Source organism: Rutilus rutilus (genome assembly GCF_951802725.1).
Source record: "Rutilus rutilus genome assembly, chromosome: 22".
NCBI lineage: Eukaryota > Metazoa > Chordata > Actinopteri > Cypriniformes > Leuciscidae > Rutilus > Rutilus rutilus.
In genome coordinates, this window is record NC_140227.1 from 30,154,432 (window position 1) to 30,173,834 (window position 19,403).

At 39.0% G+C, this 19,403-nt stretch overlaps 3 protein-coding genes across 6 annotated transcripts in view; 1 reads left to right on the plus strand and 2 right to left on the minus strand.

Annotated features, from left to right (window-relative positions):
• The first annotated feature begins 845 nt into the window (after positions 1–845).
• Positions 846–9,206, plus strand: LOC311282165 (deoxyribonuclease gamma-like). Of its 3 annotated transcripts, none has more exons than XM_084395796.1 (8): positions 846–1,080; positions 2,187–2,275; positions 2,387–2,479; positions 2,852–2,964; positions 3,049–3,161; positions 3,534–3,691; positions 5,040–5,136; positions 8,792–9,206. In XM_084395796.1, exons 1-8 carry the CDS (start codon positions 955–957, stop codon positions 8,855–8,857), a joined length of 855 nt encoding a protein of 284 aa, XP_084251922.1. In that variant the 5' UTR covers positions 846–954; the 3' UTR covers positions 8,858–9,206. The 3 variants fall into 3 exon arrangements, with proteins under 3 accessions (XP_084251922.1, XP_084251920.1, XP_084251921.1); XM_084395794.1 differs by having other exon boundaries at positions 889–1,080; positions 2,837–2,964; XM_084395795.1 differs by having other exon boundaries at positions 892–1,080; positions 2,387–2,483; positions 2,856–2,964.
• Positions 9,207–9,319: 113 nt separating this feature from the next.
• Positions 9,320–11,909, minus strand: LOC311282166 (protein SPMIP1). The gene is made up of 2 exons (XM_084395797.1): positions 10,145–11,909; positions 9,320–9,450 (listed from the first exon to the last, which is right to left on the minus strand). Exons 1-2 carry the CDS (start codon positions 10,551–10,553, stop codon positions 9,332–9,334), a joined length of 528 nt encoding a protein of 175 aa, XP_084251923.1. The 5' UTR covers positions 10,554–11,909; the 3' UTR covers positions 9,320–9,331.
• Positions 11,910–11,979: 70 nt separating this feature from the next.
• flnba (filamin B a) overlaps positions 11,980–19,403 on the minus strand; it is an 85,144-nt gene continuing 77,720 nt past the window's right edge. For both annotated transcript variants that reach the window (XM_084395091.1, XM_084395090.1), the window contains 7 exons: positions 18,526–18,663; positions 18,258–18,373; positions 16,041–16,173; positions 15,157–15,333; positions 13,983–14,201; positions 13,670–13,873; positions 11,980–13,045 (listed from right to left, as the gene is read on the minus strand). In XM_084395091.1, the coding sequence (XP_084251217.1) occupies positions 12,858–13,045; positions 13,670–13,873; positions 13,983–14,201; positions 15,157–15,333; positions 16,041–16,173; positions 18,258–18,373; positions 18,526–18,663 (1,175 nt within the window). In that variant the 3' untranslated portion in view covers positions 11,980–12,857. The remainder of the gene's footprint in view (positions 13,046–13,669; positions 13,874–13,982; positions 14,202–15,156; positions 15,334–16,040; positions 16,174–18,257; positions 18,374–18,525; positions 18,664–19,403) is intronic.

Here is a 19,403-nt window from a genome sequence, read left to right on the forward strand (position 1 = left end):
CGTTGGACTTGAAATCCAATGGGGTCTCCCCGCGCAGGTTCGAACCCTGCTCGCAGCGATGGATAATATCTTTAATCAAAACTGGAGCTATAAAAAAACTCCTAAACGACTCCAGGTGAAGGTTGGCGCTGAACTCGGGAAGAAGGCAGGGATCTCTCTAACTAATAGGCTGTTTGTTTGGGTAGATGACATGACATTTCAAGCATGACCTCAAAAACAACCACAGTACATCTGGCAAATTAATCATTTTTCATTAACTGTTGTTCCTATTAAAATACTTAGAGATACAATCACATATAGATATTAAATAAAACAGCCAATTTTAAAACCAATGTCATCATACATAAAGTTTTACTTTAAATGCGGGCGTTGAAACATTTCAAAGCAGACAATTTGGCTACAAAATTTTTAATTTACAGGCCATTCTGAATTTCTAATAGCCAAAACAGCAATATCAGAAATAAACCAGATGATCAAAATCACTGCTTAAATTTAAATGTATTTAAATATTGATTGATTGTATATCATAAAATTGATTATTATATTTATTATTAAATTATGAATTATTATTATTATTATTATAATTAAACAAGGAATCATTGAATGGCCTTTAGATTTACCACCATCAAAATAAAATAAAATAAGACACCCTACTGGTTGGAGGATTTATGAATAATTAGCTGGAGTTGATATGGGCTATACCTGCCACAGTTAATGTTAATTTCAAACCCTTTTTATATGAAAATTGTATTATTTAAATGATCAATTGCCTCAAGCACAAAACCATCTTTAAATACAAGAGAAATAACACTTTTGAAAACAGGAATCTGTTCCTGATCCTGTCCAGAATGCAGAACTAGTGGCCATCAGATAAGCTCAGGAAGTGTTTGGTCGCAGTATAAATGAAGGAAGTTCCCAGAAGTCCCTCTTATTTGAGCTGACTTCATCCCGGAGATGCTGAGCGCTCTGATCCTGCTGAACCTCGGAGGAGCCGTCAGCCTCAACATCTGCTCCTTCAACATACAGTCGTTCGGAGAGAGTAAAGTCTCCAAACCTGATGTGCTGGACATCATAGTGGAGGTGAGCCTTTTTTTTTTGCATGCTATTTTAATAATTAACGCAAATGCTTTGATGCTATTTTAAATGTGCATAATGCATTGCTTTAAATTGCATTGTGTTTTATTCATGTTCGAATGCATAATAAACGTAATGGTTTTATGGAAAAACACTGACTAAAAGACTTGGCCGCAGTCCCACTCTACAGAAATGTCAATGCATTCCAGATCAGATAACATTGTGTTACTAAACGTTGTTGGATGTTATTATGAACTGTTGTGACATTGTTTTACTGTGTGTTGAGGCAGGAGAACACAGAGGAACAAGACATGTTGTCATTCTCAATGTTTTTGGGAACACATGATTGCTCAGGTATTCCAAGGTCACCAAAAGTTCAGATTCAGGTGACTGGGCAAGGGTGAACGCTCTTAAAAATACAGGTTCTTTATTTGCATTGAGGCTTCCATGAAGAACCTGGATGTTCATTCATGGAATCTTTCCATTAATTGCACAAAAGGTTCTTTATAGTGGAAAAAGATAAGACACTAAGAAAAATGGTTCTTTTAAGAACGAGTTCTTTGAGGAACACAAAATGGCATCGCTGTGAAAAGCCCCTTTTGGATCCTTTCCTTTGTAGTGTAAAAATTTACTGTATATGTGACCCTGGATCACGTCACCAGTCGCGAGTCGCACGGGTATATTTGTGGCAATAGCCAACATTACATTGTATGGGTCAAAATTATCCATTTTTCTTTTATGCCAAAAATCATGAGGATATTCAGTAAAGATCATGTTCCATTAAGATATTTTGTAAATTTCCTACCGTAAATATATAAAACATGTATTTGTGTGAGTGAATGCAGCACAATCGTGAACATAAATGCACAACTTTAAACGAGATTTTCTCAATGTTTCGATTTTTTTGCCCCCTCAGATTCCAGATTTTCAATAGTTGTATCTCGGCCAAATATTGTCCTATCCTAACAAACCACACATCAATGGAAAGCTTATTTATTCAGCTTTCGGATGATGTATACATCTCAATTTCAAAAAAGTGACCCATGTGACTGGTTTTGTGGTCCAGGGTCACATATGAACAAATAGTAATGAATTCATAACTCTCCGTGCAGAGCATCAGTCGCTGTGACCTCATGCTCATCCTGGAGATCAAAGATGCGAAAGGAAAAGCGTTTGATCAACTCATGACTCTCCTGAACAGGTAAACACACTTCTGCTCACACATAACATTATAGATGAGATCATAAAGTCTTGATGAATACAGAGAAAATGACAAACAAACCTAAATCTTTGTGTGTGTTGTCCCTCACAGCCGGTCCAGGACGCGAGCAGAGACATTTAGCTCTGTCATTAGTGAGAGACTCGGGAGGAAGACATACAAGGAGCAGTATGCCTTCATTTACAGGCATGTGGGATTTATGAAGAAAATTTCATAATTATTAATGTTGTTTTGCATGCAAAAAACAGATAATATTAATTTAGCTGAATTATGCATATGTGGTTTGATGCATTTCTATAGAATACGAACTAAAATTTAAACATACAATGCCATTTTTTCCGGTGCTGAACTGCAAAAGCGAAATTAAAAGCAATTAAATTGCAATTAATAGCTGTACAAACAATGTAATTAATAAAGTGAAAGTAATGAAACATGTTAGAGTAAGTTGCATGCAACGCCAAGTGAAAACACAAACTCTATGTTGCTTTATATCAAACATCTGCCAAATGCATTTATAATGAAATCAGTGCAATAATAATTTAGCTGTGATCATATCAGGAAGAAGACGCTGACTGTGAAAGCCGTCTATCAGTATCCAGACACACAAAGCGGAGATGAAGATGCTTTTGCTCGGGAACCGTTTGTCGTGTGGTTCTCAGCTCCGAACACTGGTGAGACTGAGAAGATGAACCTCTGACCTCCATAAAGATGATGAAGACATTATGACCAGCAGGTTTCTGTCTGTCTTACAACAGAAATCAAGGATTTCGTCATCATTCCTATTCATACGGTTCCAGAAGCCGCTGTGAAAGAAATCGATGAACTGTATGACGTTTATCAGAATATTTCACAGATGTGGACATCTGACGTAAGCGTTTCTCAGTTCAGATCAATGCATGTTATGTTATGTTCCCTGACTAGAGCAATTCTTTTGTTGTAGTTGTTGTAGTACTTTATTGTTCAGCCGGAGCTGAAAATTGGTCTTTGGCCTCGCCATACAATCACAAAACAATTAACAATACACAAAAACACACAATATCAAAGCTTAAAATATTCACACTTTCTACCCATTAATCAAAAGACTTATTGCATTTGGTACAAAAGTTTGTTTATATATTGCTTTTATTGCCTTTGGTGTTCTATAACGCCGACAGTATGGTGTATAACAGTGTCAGTGATTCACACACCTGGTTTTCTTGAGTTCCTCTTCCTCACTCAGTTTCATCTGGTCTTGTGTCAGAACTTCATCATCATGGGAGATTTCAACGCCGCCTGTGGTTACGTTCCTAAGAAGCAGTGGGTGAACATTCGTCTGCGCTCGGAGAGTGAGTTTGTGTGGCTGACGGATGACAGTCTGGACACGTCCGTGAAGACCTCCACCAAATGTGCTTATGACAGGTCTGCAGATTTATTTATTTGATAAAACTGTATTTTCCTCTAAATCTGACATATATGACTGTTTATGCCTAGAATCAACAACCTTGTTGGTCATGAAACAACATTCAGATTTCAGGGTCAGGTTGGGGTCAACCTGAACTTTCCCTTTCATTTTATGGGTTGTTCAGGCGCACTACAAAATAAAGGTTACAAAAAGTGTTTTTTGGTAACACTTTATTTTACAGTGTCCTTGTTATTATGTTACATGTACTTACCATAGTAATAACAGTAAATTATGCATAATTACATGCAACTAACCCTCAACCAAATCCTAATCCTACCCTAACCCTATAGTAAGTACATGTAATTGCTTAATATTACTCAGTACTTAAATATATAATTACACTGTAACAATGACATCTTAAAATAAAGTGTAACCTTTTTTTATTTTATTTTTATTTTTGCAGTGATGGCATAGATTAGAACATAGATTTTTGGTTCCCCAAAGAACCTTTCAGTGAACAGTTCTTTTGTTCTTTTAAAATTCTAAAGAACCTCTTTCTGTTTTTCTGTTCTTGTGTAATGTAAAGGTTATAGGGGTGTTACATGTTTTTCATGGAACCACTGATGCCAATAAAGAACCTTTATTTTTAAGAGCATACGTATTTAGACTTATGTATTATTATGTTTGTTTGACAAGAACTTTGTTTCAGGACAGACAAAATGACAGGAAATTTGGGTAGTTTAATGGTTAAGGATCTGATCTTGTCACATACTTGTTTAGAATCAGCTAAATGACAAAATAAGAAAGAGTGTATTATGATTTGATGTATTTGGCATTACTGCCTAGAGTCTAATATATGAAAGTGTATAAACTCAGTTTGGTTGAAGCAATAACCATGTGGACGCACTGCAAAAAAAATTATTACTTAGTATTTATTTTCTTGGTTTGCATTTTGTTTGTCTTACAAATATCTAAGCATTTTTAAATCAAGATTACTTGAGAAGCAAAATGACTTGAGATATATCAAATATTAAGTGAGTTCATGCCTAAAACAATAAACTAAATGTCCATGGGTCAAGAAAAATTTACTTATTTCAAAGTGAAAACAATATTATTTTTGTTGCCCTGTGGACAGATATTTTTTCATGTTTTTAGAATAAACGTAAAAATTTTTTTATTCTTAAGTAATTTTGAAGCAAGTTTGAGTCCCGGGTCGTGGTCCTTTCCCAACCCTTCTTCCCTCTCTCTCTCCTCTTCTATCGCTTCCTGTCACCTCTCTTCATTTCTATCATAATAAAGGCATAAATTGTTGAAAATACAACTTTAAAAGCCTGCGTTTGATGAATCTGTCCCACTCATCCCCAGGGTTGTCCTCCACGGAGAGAAGATGATCGCGGCTGTGAATCCTGAATCCGTGGAGGTCTTCAACTTTAAAGATGAGTTTGGCCTCACCGAGCAGGAGGTAAATATAATCTACAAAACCATGTAAATGGTAGATGCATGTAATTATTAAATAACAATGTCACTGAAGTATTATGTTTTCTAGAAGAAAAACAATGGATTAAGCAAACTGACAAAGTAGCAAGATTATCGAGATTAAGGGAGACTGGGGCAAGTTGTCACACTGCTACATCTTAAGCTTGCAGTGGTTTAAAAATATTAATGAAACAGCATTAAATAGCCTATTGTACATTTTAAATGCAAATACACTATATTGCCAAAAGCATTGGGACACCCCTCCAAATCAATGAATTCAGGCCTTCCAATCACTTCCAAGGCCACAGTTATATAAAACCAAGCCCCTACTGTAGGCATGCAGAGGCTTCTGCAAACATTTGTGAAGGAATGTGTTGCTCTCAGGAGCTCAGTGAATTCAAGCATGGTACCGTGATAGTTTGCCATCTGTACATTAAGTCCATTCGTGAAATTTCCTCACTATAAAATATTACACTGTCAACTGTTAGTAGTACTATAACTAAGTGGAAGCAATTGGGAACAACAGCAACTCAGCCATGAACTGGTAGGCCATGTAAAATCACAGAGCGGGGTCAGCGCATGCTAAACGCGCACAGTGCGCAGAAGTCACCAACTTTCTGCAGAGTCAACAGCTACAGATCTCCAAAATTTGTGTGGCCTTCAGATTAGCTCAAGAACAGTGCGTATAGCTTCATGGAATGGGTTTCCATGGCCGAGCAGCTGCATCCAAGCCTTACATCACCAAGTGCAGTGCAAAGCGTGGGATGCAGTGGTGTAAAGCGTGGGATGCAGTGGTGTAAAGCGTGGGATGCAGTGGTGTAAAGCGTGGGATGCAGTGGGGTAAAGCGTGGGATGCAGTGGTGTAAAGCGTGGGATGCAGTGGATGCAGTGGTGTAAAGCGGTGGATGCAGTGGTGTAAAGCGTGGGATGCAGTGGTGTAAAGCGTGGGATGCAGTGGTGTAAAGCGTGTGATGCAGTGGTGTAAAGCGGTGGATGCAGTGGTGTAAAGCGTGGGATGCAGTGGTGTAAAGCGTGGGATGCAGTGGGGTAAAGCGTGGGATGCAGTGGTGTAAAGCGTGTGATGCAGTGGTGTAAAGCGTGGGATGCAGTGGTGTAAAGCGTGGGATGCAGTGGTGTAAAGCGTGGGATGCAGTGGTGTAAAGCGTGAGATGCAGTGGTGTAAAGCGTGGGATGCAGTGGTGTAAAGCGTGGGATGCAGTGGTGTAAAGCGAGGGATGCGGTGATGTAAAGCGTGGGATGCAGTGGTGTAAAGCGAGGGATGCGGTGATGTAAAGCGTGGGATGCAGTGGTGTAAAGCGGTGGATGCAGTGGTGTAAAGCGTGAGATGCAGTGGTGTAAAGCGTGGGATGCAGTGGTGTAAAGCGGTGGATGCAGTGGTGTAAAGCGTGGGATGCAGTGGTGTAAAGCGTGGGATGCAGTGGTGTAAAGCGTGGGATGCAGTGGTGTAAAGCGTGAGATGCAGTGGTGTAAAGCAGTGGATGCAGTGGTGTAAAGCGTGGGATGCAGTGGTGTAAAGCGTGTGATGCAGTGGTGTAAAGCAGTGGATGCAGTGGTGTAAAGCGTGGGATGCAGTGGTGTAAAGCGGTGGATGCAGTGGTGTAAAGCGTGGGCTGCAGTGGTGTAAAGCGGTGGATGCAGTGGTGTAAAGCGGTGGATGCAGTGGTGTAAAGCGTGTGATGCAGTGGTGTAAAGCGTGAGATGCAGTGGTGTAAAGCAGTGGATGCAGTGGTGTAAAGCGTGTGATGCAGTGGTGTAAAGCGTGAATGCAGTGGTGTAAAGCGTGTGATGCAGTGGTGTAAAGCGTGAGATGCAGTGGTGTAAAGCGTGGGATGCAGTGGTGTAAAGCGTGGGATGCAGTGGTGTAAAGCGGTGGATGCAGTGGTGTAAAGCGGTGGATGCAGTGGTGTAAAGCGGTGGATGCAGTGGTGTAAAGCATGGGATGCAGTGGTGTAAATCGTGGGATGCAGTGGTGTAAAGCGTGAGATGCAGTGGTGTAAAGCGTGGGATGCAGTGGTGTAAAGCGGTGGATGCAGTGGTGTAAAGCGTGGGATGCAGTGGTGTAAAGCGGTGGATGCAGTGGTGTAAAGCGTGGGATGCAGTGGTGTAAAGCGTGGGATGCAGTGGTGTAAAGCGTGTGATGCAGTGGTGTAAAGCGGTGGATGCAGTGGTGTAAAGCGGTGGATGCAGTGGTGTAAAGCGTGTGATGCAGTGGTGTAAAGCGGTGGATGCAGTGGTGTAAAGCGGTGGATGCAGTGGTGTAAAGCGTGGGATGCAGTGGTGTAAAGCGGTGGATGCAGTGGTGTAAAGCGTGGGATGCAGTGGATGCAGTGGTGTAAAGTGGTGGATGCAGTGGTGTAAAGCGTGGGATGCAGTGGTGTAAAGCGTGGGATGCAGTGGTGTAAAGCGTGGGATGCAGTGGATGCAGTGGTGTAAAGTGGTGGATGCAGTGGTGTAAAGCGTGGGATGCAGTGGTGTAAAGCGTGGGATGCAGTGGTGTAAAGCGTGTGATGCAGTGGTGTAAAGCGGTGGATGCAGTGGTGTAAAGCGGTGGATGCAGTGGTGTAAAGCGGTGGATGCAGTGGGTTAAAGCGTGGGATGCAGTGGTGTAAATCGTAGGATGCAGTGGTGTAAAGCACGCCGCCACTGGACTCTAGAGCAGTGAGACGTGTTCTCTGGAGTGACGAATCACGCTTCTCTGTCTGGCAATCCGATGGACGAGTCTGGGTTTGGCGGTTGCCAGGAGAACGCACTTGTCTGACTTATGTGTGGGGTTGTTTTCCAGAGGCTGTTCCCATAGTTCCAGTGAAAGGAACTCTTAATGCTTCAGCATACCAAGACATTTTTAACAATTTCATCCTCCCAACTTTGTGGGAACAGTTTGTGGATGTTCCTGTTCCAGCATGACTGTGCACCAGTGCACAAAGCAAGGTCCATAAAGACATGGATGAGCGAGTCCTGACCTAAACCCAATAGAACACCTTTGGGATGAATTAGAGTGAGACTGCGAGCCAGGCCTTCTCGTCCAACATCAGTGCCTGACCTCACAAATGCAATTCTAGAAGAATGCTCAAAAATTCCCATAAACACACTCCGAAACCTTGTGGAAAGCCTTCCCAGAAGAGTTGAAGCTGTTATAGCTGAAAAGGGTGGGACAACTCCACATTAAACCCTACGGATTAAGAATTGGATGTCATTAAAGTTCATGTGCATGTAAAGGCAGACATCCCAAAACTTTTGCCAATATATAGTACAGGTATGTTATAGACTCTAGCTTAAAATAGTATTCAATAAACAGTTCTTATGACAACATGCCTCACGATATAGTGACTCTGAGAAATATTCACTAGAGTAAAATGTGTGACAACTAGCCCCAGTCTCCCTTACAGGAAAGCAAAAGAAACACTAACAGCTGTCTCTCTATCTGTGTGTCTGTCTGTCTCTCTATCTGTCTCTCTGTCTGTGTGTCTCTCTGTCTGTCTGTGTGTCTCTCTGTCTGTCTGTTTGTTTGTCTATCTGTCTGTCTCTGTATGTCTCTCTGTCTGTCTGTCTGTGTGTCTCTCTGTCTATCTGTCTGTCTGTCTGTCTATCTGTCTGTCTGTCTGTTTGTTTGTTTGTTTTAGGCTCTGGCAGTGAGTGATCATTTCCCGCTCTGCTTCACTGTAACTCAAGCGCAGAGGAGAGGATGACAACATTCTCACTTTACACTTCTACCGCTCGTCTGCTTTATTACTCCTACAGATGAGAATGAAGAACAGCTTATTATAAAATGAAGCGGTTCAAACATAATCAGAGACGCAGAAAGTGAGAGTTCAGTACTTTAGAAGAAGAACAGAAATGCTTCACTGAAAGATGAAGCTTCCAGTGCTTGTTAATTATGAACCAGCGTCCGCAGTGTTGGTTTACCAGTTGCTATGAGACCGTAGAGTTAGTTTGCAAGGCTGTTACACATTTAACCCATCTACATTTCTCCACTGATTAACTGTAAAAGGGCTTTATTGACTATCATGTTCTAATACAATAAATGTTCTATCAGATGATTTCAAATCCTAGGGAATTACACCATGTATTGATAATGCATACACGCTTAGAAAGAAAATATATGATTTTTTTCAGAAAATGATTGGATTGAAGGTGTCTGTTAAAGTTCAGTGAGGTGCGTTTCATCCGAGCTGATCCGTCACTGTGGGAACATTAAAAATGCCATTCCTGGTGTAGAAAGTGTTGCGTACAATCCCAGATCTCCCGCTGGCTGGAGTCTTCAAGTCAATCTCATAGTCTCCTGAGGAAACAACGTGTTTACTGCTCGATGGAGGAAGATTTTCAGAAGGACATGTAGCCATTATTGTTAAGCTAATATTTTACTCTTTAATATTCCATATTCAGCATTAACCATTTTACTAATACACTACTTTTCAAGTTTTTAAAAGATAAAAAAAAAAAATATGATTGCTTTTATTCAGCAAGGATGCATTAAATACATTAATACGTTCTATTCATCAAAGAATCCTAAAAAAAAAATACTGTATATAACACGTTTTCAATATTGATAGTATCAGAAATTCCTGAGCAGCAAATCATCATATTAGAATAATTTCTGAAGGATCATGTGACACTGAAGACTGGAGTAATGATGCTGAAAATGCAGCTCTGATCACAGGAATAAATTACATTTTACTATATATTCACATAGAAAATAGTTATTTTACATTGTAATAATATTTCACATTATTATTTCTGTTTTACTGTATTTTTGATCAAATAAATGCAGCCTTGGCGAGCAGAAGAGACTTCTTTTTAAAAACATTACCATCCCTAAACACTGAAAAGTGTCACAATACAAACAGGAATTTATCCTAACAGATAATTACTAAAATATTAATCATCATTAGTGGGGTTTACAAAAAGCATCACTTTTACAATTGCTGAAAGGTTTGCTACAGTAAATATTAAACTTTGGTTGAAAATTTCCTCACCTAATCTCCATCCATAATCCCAGGACGAGAGAATCGGATAATCAAACTTTTCTTCAGGGCCTTTTTGGGCTCGTTTCCTCAGGTACAGGTGTCGTCCTTTGCCTTCGTTGGAGAGTCCCTGATAGAGATCAGCTTTGGTCTGCGGGGTCACGGGCCTCATCAGAGGGGCTTCACTGAGGGACCGGCGCACTACCACAGGCTTCTTCTCCTGCTTCTGGACCACAGGGGGTAGTGAGAGTTTACTGGCAGGTGGAGGGTTAAAAACACCAGTGGACTTGGACCTGCGAGCCGTGAAGGTGGACGGGTATTCCTCACTGTACTTCATCTTCCACGCCAGCCGCGTGTAAGCCTCCTTCAGGATCAGCTCACGGTAGAAGTTCTGGTCCTGGGTGGTCTGCAGGTTCCTCATGTCTCTTACTGATTAACGGGACAGTGAGGCCACAGAAACATAAGAGGTGCAGAGCTGACCAATCAGAGGAAAGATCAGTCAACAGCAGGAGAGAGGAGAGGCCTTATAAACACACACACACACACACACACACACACTGAATGTGCTGACAGGAGAACAAAAGAGACTCTGCTGAGCACCAGAGCAAAGGGAATCAGTTTCAGCAGAGAAAGAGTCACATACAGAAGGCAGGAAAAACGATAGGGTCTCAGAGTAGAAATGCTGAAACTAAGGGACCGTTTACACAACACGTTTTGTTTTCAACTAAAAATGGAGCATGTTTCTATGCGTTTTGGTCATTCATTTACATGACAATGCGTTTTGGGGGCCTGAAAACGCAAACTTTTGAAAACAGGTTTCAAAGTGCAAGTTTTTGAAAACGATACCGTAACCGTTATTGTTTCTGTGTAAACTACAAAAACGCGAATTTGTCAAAAAGGTGACTTGATGTAATGCGCATGCGTATGACGTGTTTAGTAGTCTATGGGGCTGTTTACACGTGGTTTTCTCAGATCTAATATCTGATTTATCAAAACGATTTTCTTTACAAAATGACATCAAACTATTGGACTGGCATGAATACAGCGTTATTAGTTGTTTTCACGGATCCGTGTGAACATGGATCGTTTTGACAACGTTGCCATCAATACACGAAAAAACTTTTCCATTTTTAGTGCATCGTTGTCATGTAAATTTACCCTAAGCTGGTTTGCTAGGTGGTTTATGATGGTCTTCCAACACAAACAGATGAAAAGTGCCCCAAAACAGTCCTAAACCCAGTAAACAGAGCAGCTAGACCAGTAAACTAGCGTAGGCTGGTTTCGGTCGTATATTAGGCTAGTCTAGGCTGAACTAACCCTTTAATCAGGAGTTGTAATGCTTAAATCTGTCCTGAAGGAGGCAGCAGAACGTTTCTGGACATTACGCCTCATCTACAACACTACAAACTCAAACCCACTGCAAACAGACACAAAGCACTTTCCCCTCTGCCATGTAAGTTAGACTCATTTACTTTCACATAAAGGCTGTTACATAATTTCCAAGACAATATGAACAAGAAAATTCTTCAAAACAGAATAAATCAGCACAGAGCTGAATGGACTTACTGATCACAATGACTTCTTCCTGAGCTAATCCTGACTAAACAAAGCACAGTAATGAATAATGTGCACGGCCTTTGGAACTATAAATATGCTCGTTCATTTAACAATACATTTGTTGTACTGTATTCAGGGTCGTGTCTATGGTAACAGACAGATCAAGGTGGCCATTCACTTCCTGTTAGTGGGAGTCTAAACATGACAGTTAAAGGAACAGTTCACCAAAAAAAGAGAAAAGAAATAAAGACATTTGATCATTTACTCACTCAGGTAAATAACGAGACACTGTAGATTCTGAATTCTTTATTCCAGTCAATTTTAATAAGCAAATGTACATCAAATCTACTTGCGTGTTTCACAATAAGGCACCAATGGCTAAATACAAAATACGCCCCTTTCCACTTACAAAATACTTCACCACTGGAGTATCAAAACTAGTAGAATTAAGACAAACATGAAGGTCTGAAGAATGAAAAAGAGTTCTGCATAAATCTATTAGGTACATTTGCATATTAGTGTCTTCAAAAAGCAAGGAAATCTGATAAACTGTGAAAATACTTTTGGTCTTGAGGGCTCTGTAAATCTAAGATCTTGATATACAGAAATTGTTTTATGTTACATCTTTATTTATTCCCCCTTCTCTAAACTATTCAATATGTAGCAGTGAAACCGTTAAGATGAATACACATGTGCTTGATTTGAAGAGATGGATGATGCTTTGATTTATGAGTTAATAAACATCACAGCTGAGTTTATGCAGTGAGAATCGAACACAGACATGGAAATGTTATATGCAAATTAAAAGTGACAGTAAGTTAGAAACAGACGAACAATTAGAGTCAATATCAGTAGTAAAGAGACGTTTGGGTGTGAAACCCTGATCAGTTTGTTCATACACGGTCATTTCAACTTTAACACTCAACCTTAAACTTGCTATGCTGAGCAAAATCGACAAACAGAAGAAATGTACAATTCATGCATCATAACATGCTGTCAACGTTACCGTCATAATGCGTCACATTCCAGTCAAAAACCTGATCAAGTGCAAAGTTCAACAAAATGGAGAAGGTCTGAATGATTCGTTCACTGACGCCTTCTATTTTATTTTTTTTACAGTGTCTTTCTCTCTCTCTCTCAGGAGTGTTTTGGGTTTAACCGCAGGGAATTATGGGACAGTGACTTGGAAGGGGGAGCCTGGGATGTGTTCGTCTCCCCACTTGACAGCCAGAATGTAGTTGCCCCGCTCCTTTAAGATGTAGCTGATGTTGTACTGCATGTTTCCTGTGTGCTTCACCAAGATCTCCTCGCAGGGCGTCAGAGGACCGTGAACTCCGACCAGGAGCATGTTCTTCCCTGGAGAGCAGACACAGAAAAATACATGCAACTAAATGTTAAACTATTAGAGGGTCTAAAAATACACACACACTTAACTACTAATATTGTTACGACTACAATAACACTAAACAACAACAATATTGTAAATATAATAATAGTAGAGTGGTTTCAAAATAATATAATGATGATAAAATAAGTTATATATACAAAATTATTATTAACAGTAACAGCAATACAAATAATAAAATAAATAAAATGTAATGAATAATAATAATACAATTATTATTAACAAAACACTTGCATATATAATGTAATAAATAAAAAATAAATTACTCACGTGTAATTTAATGTTATTTTATTTAATGTTATTTTTCTTATTAATTGATTACATAAAATATATATTATATACATAAGACACATACATACACACACACATAAGACATACATACACTCATAAGACACATACATACACACATAAGACGCATACATACACACACACACACACACACACATTCATAAGACATACATACACACATACATACTACTGTGCAAAAGTCTAAGGCATGTCGGTATTTTCAACCTCAAAAAAATGGGTTTAAGCCATACATATACATTTTTGCTAGTAATAAACTGAGATCTCACCTGCTTTACTGCAGTCGACAGTGAAAGCCGCTTTCTGGCCCACGAAGGCCTTGCTGAGACCTGGGCCTCGACTGAGCACTTTACTGGCGTCAGAGGCGGCTCTGGGAGACGAGCTGTAAGAGTTCACACTGCTCGACCTGCTCACCGACTCCACCATCAGAGTGGACATCTCGCTGGCGTTGGTCACGTTCACCAGCCGTGGACCTGAAGACCACAAGAAGAGTTCAACACCTCGACTAACAACTGAATCTCAACCCGTCCTCATCAAACACCACCACTGGATCCTCCTGGTTCAGCTCAGTTTCACACACACCTGTGACTTTGGCCTTAAACGGGCTTCCAGTGATGTGGTTGGGGCCGCCGTATTTGATAGTGATGATGTAGTTTCCAGGGGCCATTGGCGTGTAGTGCACTTTAAACCCTTCGGGACACTCCTGACACTCCATCTTCACCTTGGACGGGCCCTCGATCGTGACGGACAGAGATCCTGGTCCAGCTTTGGTGTTGTTGATGATAAACTCGGCCTGGTTACCTGTCAGAGGAGACGCGAGAGTCAATATGATGTGAGCATGACAACTCAAGACTGTATATGATGAACCGTTTCATGACAACTACAATATTCTCATTTCCTGCTTCCTGTTAGCCATCAAAGTCGGCACAATGACTGTTCAGAATAATAACATCTCTTTTCTTTCTACAGTCTCTCTTTTTCTTTGTGCACAGTAGACTATGCATGGAAACATTGATAACCTCCTGCATTTGCACCATTGCATAGTAAACTGGTAATGCATATGCAAGTGTGTGTCTGTAAAGCGTGTGTGTGTTTTATTCTGTACAGTCTGTGCATCTGCAAACCTGCTGAGAGCCGATAAACCGAGAGCATTCGTCTGTTCTGCTAACATCAATCCAGCGCTGTTAACACTGACATTATCAGACGTGACCAGCTGGAGGGATGGAAGCTATTCTGACATTCTTAGCTATTGTAAAGCCAAATTTATTCTTTCCTGTGAGCCAACCATGTGGCTTTTTTGTCTTTAGACTCATGCAGCTGCAATGCATTTTAATGCAGACTAATGCAATAGATTTCTAGCTCTTTAAGAGGAGGCATAATGATGCTGCCGACCTTTCGCGTTGGTTTTGGAGCCGAGCTAAATGTCCCCGTGAGCTTTAGACTTTCTCTTAGACGAGTTACAATGAAGACATGCATTTGTTCTGGATCTGATCCATGAGAAATAGGTTAGCTAATCCAAGATCCTTCTGTTTAAATCATTTTGCTAAAACAATGAGGCGCGTTCAACACGAGCGAGAGAGCGTAACTTCCTCTCGACGTGCCAAGTGAAAAGAAACATCGAGCAATCAATATTCATAGTGTTGAAAACACACTGACGGCATAGAGGAAAACTTGCACAGGCTTTTATTTCTGCATAATTGTTTTTAGCCCTGTGCCAACAAGTAAATGTGTGTCCGTTTAACGTGGAAAGCATTACCTGTGGTTCCTCTCTCCAGACCGGCGCCGTACGCAGTGACGAGTCCGGCATCACCGATCTGTCCTGGTTCTCCCACGCGGACCTGGAACGGACTGCCAGGGATGTGTGTCCCGTTGAACTTCACGTCGATCATGTGGATGCCGTTCTCCCGCGGGATGAAACGGATGGCGTACTTGTCTGGAAAACGAAGAGTACATTAACCAGAGAACCAAAAAGAAGAATCACTGACACTAATGACAAAAATAATGGCAGTCAGGGTCTCGATTGCCGTGTATTATATACCTTTTTCTATATTTCCTCAAGTATAAGTTAAGAAAAGTCGCTCTACTAGCACAATGTCCAGCGCTAACATGCAATTCGTCATTTCCGAGTTAATCTGAGTTTTTGTTATACTAGAATACAAGATGCTTGTTATATAAAAAAAAAAACTATATTAACTACATGAGTTAACATGAACAATAAATAGTTCTAAAGCATTTATTAAATGTTAATTTCGACAATCTAATACATTAATAAAATGAAAAGTTGTATTTGTTCATATTTAATGGACCTGAGTTGACATGAACTAACAACGAACAGTTATACTAACATTAAATAAAAACTGTAACAAATGAATTGCTCATTGTAATTTAATGCATTAATAATGGGACCTTACTGTAGTGTTAAACACAGTTGTGAATTAAAGTCAGAATGAAAACCCCTTCACAAACCATTTTACTTCATTCAAACATTTCCGAGTGGAACGTCATGCAAAATGGGTTGTAAATGCAGTTTCATGTTCAAATAATAATAAAGTCCTTTCGCTTTTAGTTATACCAGAAAATGATTTAAAGCGTAGAAAATGCATCACTGTTGAAGAGTTCATAAGCTCATGATCATGTCACCTTGCTCTAGTTCAGACACCACACACTCCTCCAGCGCTCCGGACGGACTGTGAACTTTGGCATCGATGTTGCCCTTCGCCCCGTTCAGACGCACTGCAAACGATGTGGGCTGGTTCACCTTCAGACCCGACTCCTACATTAGTGAACCAACAGTTTAGACCTGCATTTGGAGCCAGTGCATTCTGGGAAAGACTGTTGATGCACATACACTGCCGTTCAAAAGTTTGGGGTCGGTCATGCTTTTGAAAGAAATCTCTTCTGTTCATAAAGGCTGCATTTATTTGATAAAAATAGTAAAAAAAAAGGGAAATATTACAATTTAAAACATGATCCTTCAGAAATCATTCTTATATGATGATTTGCTGCTCACGAAACATTTGATTATTATCAATGTTGAAAACTGCTTAATATTCCGTTAGCCTCATAGCATAATTGCCAACGTCCTATTTAAAATAAATTACTTATAGGCAATTATGCTATGAGGCTAACGATTTACGATTCTATAATGAAAAGAAAGTTAAAAACAGGATCTTTTGTAATATAAATGTCTTTACTGTCACTTTTGATCAATTTAATGCATTCTTGCTGAATATAAGTATTAAATTCTTTCACTTTTTTTTTACTGACCCCAAACTTATGGTACAGTATAAAAGGTATATTTGTTATACGTTTTAAACATTGTGCATAATCCTAAAGACAAAAACAAAACAAAAATGCAACAATAAAAAAAGCAATAAAATGCTTAAACATGACATGTTTAGATACTGATAATCTCACCTGGCCTCACCTAAGATCAGCTAAAGCTGAGAGAGAGAGATTTGACAATTTGACAAGAGAGAAAATGAGAACTAAAGGGTTTGCTAAACTACAGGGAATAATGGGATACGGTTGGATGGAGGTTTCTAGCAGTCGGTGTCGTCTTCCTCTCTCTGCTTCAACTGATCCCACAGTGAGAGCTTTACTACAGCTGAGTCTGTTAAAAGCCTTTAAATGAAACACAAGAGAAACACCAGAACAGCCACAGAAAGACGAGTGATGTCCGACAGCTATTCAAAGAGGAGTTCACTGGATTAATCCGATACAAAACGTAGTGAGCTGCCTATCTAGACAACATTAAGCCATCATATGTGCACTTCTGATGGTCTAAAAGGTAGACCGCAACATTACGCTGCCTTCTAACATCCCTTGTTTGAGCCAAATTCAAAAGCAGAATCTCATGTTTCTTTCTTTATCACTCAGTTGAGACTTGATATTTAGTTTAGTTTTAGTTTATTTATCCCTTAGGAAATTAGTTTTGCACTGATATAGTGGAGTGGATTGTGATCACAACGCTCAGAATGCATCAAGTGTATAATAAGGACTGATTTAGATACAGGTGGTAAACCAGGATGTATTTTTAACGATAGATTAAGTATTTTTACTTAGATAAGTTCAAAAGTATGGGGTCAGAAAGATTTTTTTCTTTTAGAAAGAAATTAATACTTTTATTCAGCAAGAATGCATTAAATACTCGATCAAAAATGACAGTAAAGACGTTACAAAAGATTTCTATTTCAAATAAATGCTGTTTTTTTTTTTTTTACTTTTATTCAAAGAATCCTGAAAAAAAATATATCATGGTTTCCACAAAAATATTAATATGTTCTACATTAATAATGATGAGAAACGTTTCTTGAGGATCAAATCATCATATTAGAATGATTTCTGAAGGATCATGTGACTCTGAAGATGATGCTGAAAATTCAGCTTTGATCACAGGAATAAATTACATTTTAAATCATATTACAATAGAAAACGGTAATTTTACCTCACAATATTACCGTTTTGATTAAATAAATGTAGTCTTGGTGAGCAGAAGAGACTTAAAAATAAAAAATAAAACTTTTACAGACCCCGAACTCTTGAACGGTGGTGCACTTCATATGAAAAGCTCTATTTGTGTTGTTACCTATGAAGAACATCTAATTCCACACAAATACGAGTTTCATTAGAAGTGAGCTGCCTATGAAGACAGCGATGTAGCTCACTAGTGTGCATGTTAACTTTATATAACATATTTAAGGGAAAGCATGTGTCGTTACATAGAAAACTTCCATATTCAGTTAAGATTCACAGATTTCCACTGTAAAAGTGACGTTGGGTAGTTTGAAAGTTGAATAGCTGATCTTTGATAGCTGCGGACATGAATCTGTGTGTCGATGTTCCCTCATGTCTCACCTGAAGACTGGTAACAGTGAGTCGACGGGCATCGTCTTCGGGAGCGCACACGGGAACCAGGAACGGGCTGTCGGGAATGTGCTCGTCGTTGAACTTTATAGACACTTCGTAGTCGCCTGCAAAGAGTTTGGAGATGAGTTACGGAGGTATACTATACAGTATCTGCATTAAATGAAGCGATACAAGATCTCAAATCACATGAGAACTTTTTAAAAGGAGCACAGGACGGAAAGGCATTGGTCAAGTGGGTGTATGTATATAAATATACCAGGTTCTTGAGCTACATAGGAGACGCCACATGATCCATCCTTCCTTTCCTCAAATGAGATTTCTGCACGACTGGGACCCTCGACAGCGATGGACAGACCGCCGGCGCCCGCCTCTCGCGTCCACACATTAAACTCCGCTACATGAGATCAGGGACAACATTATTAGATCTATAAACACTGTGGGTCACCGGCAGTGTTATTTACAGTTCACGAAGACTGTCGTAATTCAACAGAAAATAAACTGGATAAATGCATTATATTTGCAGAATGAAAAATTAAGCCTTAAATGGACCATTACGATGTTTTTCAAGATGACATTTAAATATATTCTCCACCCCTTTTCCACCTTTTTTTAATTAATTTGAATAAAATTAAATATTAAAAATAAATGGTGAAATTAAAATTACAAGCAGTATCATTTTTTTATTTATAAAATGTTGTATTTTTTTAAAAATTAGAAAATTTTATTTAACATTTTATCACTATCCATAAACATCTGGTGAGTAAGTAATTAAATATTTCTTAATGGAGTTCATGGTAAAGAACAAAAAAAGGTGTAAAGAGTGAAGTTTTTTTTTTTTTTTTTAAATAAGATATTTTCTAAAATTAAAATAAATGTAAAATTACATTCAATTATAATTTATTGTATTTATAATAAATCACATATTATTTCAAGATTGCATTTAAAGATTTGTTTTAATCCTTTTCCACCTTTTTGAACTAAAGTGAAAATGAAAAAGTATTAAAACAAATTTTAAATTAGATCAAATTAGTTTATAATGTATACATTTTAGGCAACACTTTAGTTTAGGGTTCAATTCTCAATATTAACTAGTTGCTTATTCGCATGCATATTACTAGGATATTTGCTGTTTAT